Source organism: Lygodium microphyllum, chromosome 23, assembly GCF_053477565.2.
Source record: "Lygodium microphyllum isolate KBCC chromosome 23, Lygodium_microphyllum_v1.1.10, whole genome shotgun sequence".
Lineage (NCBI taxonomy): Eukaryota > Viridiplantae > Streptophyta > Polypodiopsida > Schizaeales > Lygodiaceae > Lygodium > Lygodium microphyllum.
In genome coordinates, this window is record NC_141157.1 from 6927371 (window position 1) to 6937200 (window position 9830).

At 39.2% G+C, this 9830-nt stretch overlaps 1 protein-coding gene across 1 annotated transcript in view; it reads right to left on the bottom strand.

The window, feature by feature from the left end:
• The window catches only part of LOC148015839 (putative oxidoreductase C663.09c), a 60111-nt gene extending 51241 nt beyond the window's left edge, over positions 1–8870 (bottom strand). Inside the window, exons 1-2 of the mRNA XM_087664825.1 lie at positions 8607–8870; positions 4598–4704 (exon numbers count right to left, since the gene is read on the bottom strand). Of these exons, the coding sequence (XP_087520951.1) occupies positions 4598–4704; positions 8607–8870 (371 nt within the window). The remainder of the gene's footprint in view (positions 1–4597; positions 4705–8606) is intronic.
• Between the last annotated feature and the right edge of the window lie 960 nt (positions 8871–9830).

The window sequence follows — 9830 nt, forward strand, 5'->3', positions numbered from 1 at the left end:
CAACTTTTCACCACTTATCGATTTATTGGTTTGAAAAATGTTGCAATGCTTCTGAGCATTGCAAGGATACTAATCTAGTGGTGTGCATGGGTTTTTAGAAAAACTATTTTAATAACTTCTATTATGTATAACAATTCTAATGATGTAATTATTATATATAAGATAGTGCATTATGGTACATTGGTACTCTATTGAGGGGTAAGCTATTGATAGAAGTCGGGATTATATTGAAGTGTAGCATAGGTGTTAATAAGTTGCTGTAACTTTGCTAATAGGGTTAGGTATCCTGTGATATCGAGTACTACATCTCTTTGATCTAGTTTGCTCACAACAAGGAGCTCTTTTTCTACGAGGATTTGTTGAGCAAGGGAAGGTCCAAGAGTGGTCCAACTAGCTTTATACCTTGTGAAGTGGTGAGTACTTGAAGAGAAGTCAAAGTTGTGTACGTTGGGTCAATTTGGGACCTCCATATAGCTCATCCTTGTTCTGAAATAGTCATTAGTTGACTTTCAAATTCAGCTGTTGAGGCTCGTATATTATAATAAACTTTCTCAAATGGGCTTTGGCCCTCTCCTTTTTATTCTAGTGTTGATAATTCCTCAATGATATTGTGAAACAATGCATTATGTAATGTGGGGACCAAATGACATTCCTTAGCTTCCTTGTTAGGAATGAGTCTTAGAGGGTTGTCTAAGTGTTCAACGTATTGCTTGCTAAGATGTTCTTGCTTTTTCCTTGACAATGGCAATTCTAGGAATTCCTTGTGTTTTGTAGCTAGGATTCCAACATTAGCCTAGGGGAAAATGCGAGCAAGTAACATGAGTTTATCATTCAATTCTCTAAGGCATGCAACCATTGGTCTTTTTTTGTTTTGAGTGGTTTTTATTGCCATTTCCTTCAAAGTTCTAAGCTTCAAGTTAGGTTTCAATTGAGTTGGAAGCTTGGGTCAAGTTAAGCATGACTTGAGAGTTGCTGAGTCACTTAAGCTTGTTGTTTTAGCTCTAGTATCTCGCTTTACTGGAATATTATTGGCATGCTCCTTGGTGGAGTTAATAGGTTTAGTTGCAGTTGGGAAGTGTGATTGCTGTGTTTCCACATCTAGATGGTGAAGCAGTAATTATTGGGTCAGTGAATTTGATCATGGTAGCAATTGCGGAAAATTGTTGGATTGGATCCTGGGTTCGTTTGGGAGTACTCTCAGGCTTTGGAGGTTTGTATGTGTTTTGATTAGTGTTTTTGGTCTCTTGTGGCCGTGTATTCAAGGGCTTTTTTCATCGCTTTTAGGATCCATTGTAGCATGTTTGTCGAGAGATGTTGACTTATGTCCTAATTGCTTGGACATATTGCTCTTCTCTTCTACATTCTTGTTAGGAGAGATTTTGGGATATTTACTTGGCCTTGCATAATTGGGTGATAAAGTTGGTTGTGGAAGAGTAGAATCAAATGATGGATAGGTTTCGTGTTGCTTAGCCTTGGATTAACCACTTGAAGAAGTCAAGGTTGTACTGAAGCAAGGCATAGTTAAGAAAATTTGGGTCTTGGGTAAGACAAAAAACATAGGCACTGACATCAAGTACCATGCTTCCTTGTCCTACCTTGTCAGCCACATATAGCTCTTCCTCTACAACAAGTTTATCATACAAGGGGTGTTGTTGGGTAGGTGTAGCAAGCTCGACGCTATGGACAATTGATAGCTTTCTTAGGGAGGTAGGGGCCATATACGTGGGATCATGCATTGAGGTCTATTGAATCTTTCTTTGCTCTGCAAGAGTCATTAGTTGGCTACTAATTTTAGCAGCCAAACTTTGTCTAGAATACCATTTTTGCTCGAAGACACTTCGTTCCTTTCCTTTTTATTATAGTGTGTCTAGTTTTATCTTGTTCGTTTCACAAAGGTTAGCGTAGAATGAGGGAATTAAGTGTAGCTCTCTAGATGTAGTTGTTGGCATATCCTTCATGACTTTCTTGACAATGGCTGTGTAACAAGAGCAGATGTGTTGCTGCTTATTTCATGTTACTGGTTTTGTTTGCTCTTCAGTTGGGTTTGTAATGTCGGTATGTGAGACGGTGGTATGACTTGATTAATCAACAATTAAACCAAGAATAAAATTCATATAAACTGAAAATGCACACTTTACCACTTTAATCTTGGACAATGAAACCTGTTGGGTCCAAAATTGGCACCCCGTGCGGCGTTTCTTTAGCTTTTATTGCAAATGCATGCAGTACAACTTTGATTCTTTGATTTCTTTCACTAATCCAAGTGTCTCTTGTTGTCAAAATTGACCAGCAAGCCATCAAACCAACTTGCCCCTCGGTTTTGGCCTTCACTCTACTCCTTGAAAGACAAACTAGGCCCCAAATTTGATATTGGTTGGCTGAACTCTTGAATCTCTTGGAAATTCTTTAATTTCAGTTGTTGAAATTGAAGTTCTAAGTCCTCAATTTTGAGCATGCATCTCAAGGTGGTTGTCAAATCCTAATTTCTATTTTAAATTAGGATTCACAGTAGAGATTTTCAATATTTCCACCTTTGATGATTGAAAAGGCTGGATTTTGTTGAGATAAGTTGAGGGATGGTCATAGGATAAGAGAGAATGTCGTAGAGAGAGAAATTTCAGAGTTTCATTGCGAGAAAGGTGGAAAAATTGTTGCTGCCTTGCTCAAATAGCCATGGAAGTTATTAGCTACAGCTTAAGATCACTATAACGGTTGTTGCTCCCTCCTATTTGTTGTCACCTGCACAAGAAGGACCTTGGGCTATTTTCACCTTCACTTGGAGAGCTTCAAATTGATGTTGCTTGCTGTAGGATTGATCCTTAGTGGTTGCACATCACATCAACAATATCTCCTTGCTCTCTATAGTCTTCTTTTCTCTCACAATGGTTGGAATAGACTTCCGTTGGCCCCCAAAAACATTTTTTTCACTTGTACGAGCAAGTTTTACCAAGTGGTAGCTAATCCCATTTTTCAGTATTATCTAGCTTTATTAAATTAACTTTCAGGATATTAATTCTGGACATTAATTTAATAATTATTCTAGTGCCTTGAAAAATAATTCCACCTGCCAATAATTAAATTGGCTAGGCCAATTTGTCTTCTGAGTATTCCCGAGCAATTATTAGCCCTTAGATTATTAATTAATCAATGAATGCCTAGGTTCTAATGCCACCACATTGACATTATACTATACATGCCTTGCAAATGTACATTACATCCAAACGTGCATTCCATGTATTCCATACATGCCTTGCATTTACATCACATCAAAATGTACATTCCATGTATTCCACACATATCAATAACCTTGCAAATGCATAGTTTCAGAGCCTGGGTGCAAACCATACACATCTATATACTGACTATTAGTGACTAGTACACTGAATAGTGATCCCAATGGCAAAAATATTGCTAGTATATAGTATCCTGAATGCAAACCAAGTACATTCAAGGTCCACTACATAACCGAGCTGTCCATTACTAGGGGAGTGGAGGTGCAACCTCCCCCTTGAGCATCAGGCAATACTGTGGACCTTTTACGCTTTGCTAAACCTAAATTAGCCCGGCCGACCCAAAATGTGGTCTAATTGAAACACATCAAGGTAAAGTGCATCACTGAGGATAATTTGCCAGGTCTTTCTTCTCCATCCAATTGCATTCTTCCATATAGGTGAAACAATGCTGAAGCTTCACCAAGAAGCACATGGAAACTTTACCTCTAACTTTACTTGCCTCAAAATCCCCACTAGGTTCTAGGCCTTCTTTCTTCTCAAGCATTGCGATGCTTTATACTTTCACATTGGTGCAATTCCAACTTACTAATATGCAATATTGCATCCGGTTTACTAGCCCCCCATGTGTACTTAACATGCTAGGAGCACCAAATGCATTAGGAAACATTCTTGTTTGCGTACTTTGGACCCTTGCAATGTCACTATGCATGGGAATTCGCATATTGTCAGCCATACCAAGATACATTTTTCCATATATTGCATGCATTACTAGCTGCATTCTTCTCATGTAGGCATTACTAGTTGTATTTTTCCTTATGACCAGCACTACATGGAACACTTGTATGTCTAACATTAATACCATGAGTCCCAAACATAGTAGGTGTATATATGCATCGGCAAACTTGCCACTTTGTGTCCCACCATCATGCCAACATTGCTATACATGGGGTTATGCATATTACCAGCCATACTCGGGTAGCGGCCAGCCCCGTATGTAGTCCTTGGCCCACCATAGCATGGAAATTAGTGTCACCCTCCAAAGTACCCTGACTGCCCCATCATTGCATGCATGCCCTACTGTCCAAAAAGCATTGAATTGGCACTTCCAAGTTGGCCTTGCATATGCATTAATTGCCCCACTGGCATCATTTGCTTATGCTCACCATTTGAAACATCATGATGTTGTATTGGGACTTCCTTCAATGCATCTTGCTGTCTTGAAGACGATTCCCTCTTCTTGCCTTTGCTGCAATCAGGGGTACAAAAAGTGCATAAATGAAGGATCTTTTGCCAATTGCACAAGCATTTCAGCTGGTATTCTCAATTGACGTTTAAACTGGTCATCAAATTTCTCTCCTTCTTACAAGTCACCAGTTTCTGAAGGCCTAGAAGGACCCACATTTTGTTCTAAACCAACAGTATTAGCTTGCTGTCCATGTTGTGTATGTTTTGCCCAAATAATAGGTATGCTCTGATACCATATCAAGAAAAGGAAAAATTGTGTGACCATAACTCAATGATTCATGGGCAGAATTGCAGTTTGCAAAACTCTGTATTTACTGTTCTTACTGTCCAGCATATCCATTCTGCAGTATTTACTGTTCTTACTGTCCAGCATATCCAAAACAACATCCCTTTTAGGAAAGCATTTTTTTGTGACCATAACTCAATGATTCATGTGTAGAATTGTAGTTTGCAGAACTCTGTATTTATTGTTCTTACTGTCCAACACATCCATAACAACATCCGTTTCACCTTGGCATCATTCCAGTAGTAAAACAGTCCCACAAACAGCACTAAATTAGAGCTGATAAACCCTATTCCTGTGTGGCATGGTCATCACTTTCTTTAATTCCTGCATTGGAGAAGCCAACAATTGCTCCTAAACCTGGAGAGTGAGGCTCCTGCCTTAGCAGATGTGTAAAGAAAACACAGAACTGTACCTTCGATGGAATCAGCCCATCATGCAGTGCATTTCCTCTGAGAATAGAGAGAGAGTTGACCAGAGGGAGCAAGCTCTACCTCCGTACATGAGTCAGAGACGAAGAAGTACTCTCCATAGCCGATGAACTTGGAGCAATCTGCCCTCAGCTCCTCAAAACTTTATTCTCAGATTTGCCCCTCATGCCTATTACGTTTTTTTAAAAATGCTTTCTCTCTCTCTTTTGGGAATTTGTGCCACATGGCATACACGTAACAATTTTCCCGATTAAACCTTTTGGTCTAAAATTCTCCATGATTAGTGCAAAATTTGACCTCGGCACAGACCAGAGAATTAATCCTCGTGCAAAAACGAAGATAATGACGCAAATAGATTTTGGGGTCCAAAAATAGTAACTCTCTAAATTTTAGGGATGGTGACCCCTGCATTCCTCAAGTTGTTCTGAGCAATACCAAACTTTGCTTCAACCTATCAAAGCTAGTTTGTTCGGCAGTTGACCATGCAATGGACGTTTGCTTCTTCAATAATTTTGTCAAAGGTGCTGCAATCCAAGCATAGTTTTTGATGAAGACCCCATACCATCTTGTCAATCCAAGAAAGCTGAGTATTTCTTTGACAGTTGTTGGTATTTGGCCATCCTAGAACATTTCTAACTTAGGCTGGCTCCACTGAGATTCCTTCTACCGATATGATGAATCCCAGATAACTAATTTGATGTTTGGGGAATCTTAGCATACAGCTTGTATGACCTCCTTGTCTCAAGGAAAATCCGAAGTTGGGGTTCATGATCTCCTTTATCTTGCTTGAATTAGGTGACCACACTTGTGGGAATCTGCATAGTGAAGGGAGTGAAATATAGTTTTTTGAGCATCGGGCTATCGAAGAAATTACTAGAAGGTGAAGGACAACTGTTGAGGGAGTGAACCGTAGTTCTTTGATATCGTTGGAGATGAAGAAGATGATCACCAACTGTTGAGGGAGCGAATCACAATCCTTAGATGTTAGGGAGTGGCTTGGGCAGGAAAACCATAGATCTCAAAGTATGTTGGAGCTGTCAAATACAAGGAGAGCAGTCCAAATGCTGACTCTAGGGGATGGATGATGATGCCAAATGAGGGGACAGCCATCACGAGGGTAAATGCAAGTCAACCCAAAAAACGCAGGTATTTGGGACTGTAAAAATTGACGCCAGATATGGGGTGACACCAACCAGGAAGATGCTGATGCCAGGCTAGGGAAGGTGATGCTAGATGTGGAGGAGGTCTCCAGGCAGCCAAACGCAAATCTGGTAAGGCCTAAAGGGAGTGGAAGAGGTTGCCAGCTATGTAGGATTGACGCCAAGGTAGGAGTGTTGTTATCAATGGTCTGATGATGACGCTAGTAGAATGGAGTCTCTGAATGTCCTATGGAAGGTGATGGGAATAGGGCGCTTGAAGTAGAGGAAGGGTAGCCATGAATTGCGATATTCTCGGGTAGAGGTATGGGCGGTAGTGGAGTGAAGAGCATGGGAGTTGTTGAGCTAAAAATGTACAAAACCCTAATTTAGGTGCTTCAAATTTTCTATAAATAGGCATATAGCCCACCACTCTTTCTCAATCTTGTTTTTGTAGTTCTCAGGAGCCGTATCTTTGGTGCCCACATCTTGTTTGTAGAGGATATCCCGGTCAGAGCTTACCCCAGCCATTTGCTACTATCTAGCGCCTGATTCCAGCCTTCACTACTTGTCTACATCTGTTGCTGGGCACCTTGGAGATGTTGCCTATTGTCTCTTTGTTGTGTTTGATGCTGAGGTCAGCATTTGGTGTTGTCGCCAATAGTTTAGAGTTGTCGCCCTAATCTTTTCTCTCCTTCACAAGCTGCATTTGCACCTAATAGCTATTGCCCAAATTTTCTCTCTCCTCAAGTGCTTGTGATTTTAGTATTTCTCTCCCTTGCACTACTGTTTGCATGAGATCCAGCCTTCCTTGGTTGAGTTTGTTTGCTGGTGTTTAACACATGGAGGCTACCTTTGCTGTGATTTGAGATTCGTTCGAAGTATGACACACTCTACAACTCATAACCTCTGCCTTGATCCTAGAGAAACAAGAGTTTGAGTTCAATATTCACTGCATATTTTGTTGGCTCAATCAATCCTTTGTCTAGGAGAGACCGAATCTCTTCTCTACATAGTTTCAAATCTTCATCCTTCATTCCCGAGTGCATTGCTTTGGTCAGGATTGCATTTGATTGAATAGGCAATGAGATAATATATATTTCTCTTTTTTTTTTGAAAACCAGGGGGCCTTCATTCATAAATGTCTTCAGGTGATCCTGTATTTGCTGAATTTCTTTTTCTTTTTTCTGCATTTCTGTTTGGATCTAGTGAGTTTTGGAAACATCTTTTGTCTGGACATTGGATTCTGAGATAGAGTAGATGGTTCTACCTATCTTTGGAAGTAGAGACAAGTCCGCTTTTTTCCGCTTATAGGAAATTGTGAAGTGATCTAACCAAAAAGTATATGGTGCCAAGTGCTGTAATATATATGTACCAATTAGTAAATCATACCTTATTTGCCGCATAAGCTATATTTCTATAGGCATCTTTATTGTACCAAGGTGTAAATATGCTTGTGTTACATGTATGAGTGTGATTTTTTTGTTGTTTGAAAGTTTCACTATAATGGAAGTGGTGATCTTTATATAGCTTTTTGGAAATAACTCATATGGAGCTATTGTCAGGCTAGAGCCAGTGTCTATCAATGCATCTACAAATAGTGAGAATTTTGGCATGTTCTTTACTTGTACACAGACCATTGGAATGGGTCCACGTGTGTCGAGAGTATTTATCTTATGAACTCTGGATTGTGTTAACCTTATCTGGTTAATTGGTATTATTGGAACATTTGCAGAAGATTGGAGTTCATGTAAAACAATTGTAGGTACTTGAGCTATTTCTTTTTGGCTGACTAGTATCCTTTTGTAGATTTTGCATAATGAGTGAAGTTCTTGTTGCATTGTAAAAAATCATTTGTTAATTCATTACCAGCTTGCTGTGCTCCCGAAGTAGTTGAGGTAAATGTTTGGAGAAGCTGAGATGCAGTTCGGGGCTGGTGGAGATTTTCCAGTTTATGGGGTACAAACATGTTTGCTTGTCCCTTTGTCTCTGGTCTGAGAGTACCAGATTTAGGCAAATAATAAGGATTCGAGAAGAATTCTTGCTTGATTTTGTTTTTGTGTTTTTTGTGCTTTGAAGAAGATGTAGTCGAATTGTCAGAATCTGATGATTCCGATGAGCTTTCTTTCACGTGCTTACCTTTTCTTTTTCTTGAAAATTCATTTTTGGAATTGAAATAAGAAGTAGAAGCAGAAGCCATAAATTTATCCTTTCTTCTTGGGATATGTACCTACCTCATGGGCATTTATTGGTAGAAACTGTTCATGATAAATTGTACCTCATGGGCATTTACTGGTTGAAACCGGTGAGGATAAATTGTATCATCATCTGAATCTTTAGTGATATTTGATGGCGTTTCTTCATTATCTTCTGAAAATTCACTGGGGGTAGAACCTGCAGCATACCATGATGTCTTGCTGGTAGAGAAACCTTCGGAGTCATTTTCTGCGTCAGTATCACTTCCACTGTCATATGAATAACTGTCTTCATCATAACTGTCATATGAATAACAACTGTCATAGTCACGATGATGCATATTCATTTTTGCAGAGTTGGCTTGATCTTTCTTCTTTTTTGGACATTTGTTAGCCAAATGTGAAGTACTTTCACAAATGAAGGATTTCAATTATTTCCTTTTTGGATTTTTCTCATATTCTCTATTCTTATTCCTTTTATGATAAGACTTCCAGTAAGACTTGCCTCGTCGATGATGACGGGAGTGTCATGAAGACCTGTGTCCATATTCTTGTTGATTGTTGAAGTTAGAGTAATTTTTGTAGCGGGAATGATGTCGATGGTTGTTATATTTTCTAGTGTAAGAAGTCTCACAGCTGCATTTCGCACATCCAAAGTCTGCATCGAACTTAGAAGCATGCTTACAGATAGACTGCGGGAATTTCTAATTCAATTGTGTCATTTTTTGATGATGACATACCTCCTTGATTGTCTGTTTGATGGTCTGAATAATCTGACCAACGCTATCTGTAAAATACCGATTTTCATTCTTCATCTTTTGTTTATAGTAGAACGGAATTGGTTTTGGGAAAGAACAAACCAAATGCTCCTTCATGGAGTTATCATGAGCTCCAAGTCCTTCATACAAAAGATCTCTCATGTATATTAAATATTCTTTATACATTCTTGGGTCACAGTGTTAAGACTTTAAGAAAGCTTCTCATGCTTCTAGCACATCATCTAATTTGTTACCTACTAGTTCTCCTAGTAGTAGCTCAAAAAAGATCTGTACAGGTTCTGCGTGTTGTGCTATTGCCAGTTTGACTTGTGGGTGTATTGAAACCCACCATTGCTTTAGGCCATGAGTCATGGCGTTTAGAATGTCCACCCTATTGGTCTGTGGTTTCTCGACCATTTTTTGACCAATGTAAGCATACATCATGTAGATTAGAAGCTTGATTTCCTTTGGTGACTTTTCATCAATTGACCATATTGGGAAAGATCCAACTTTTTCTAGAACTTCTATTTTTTGGTAGAAGTTGTCGTA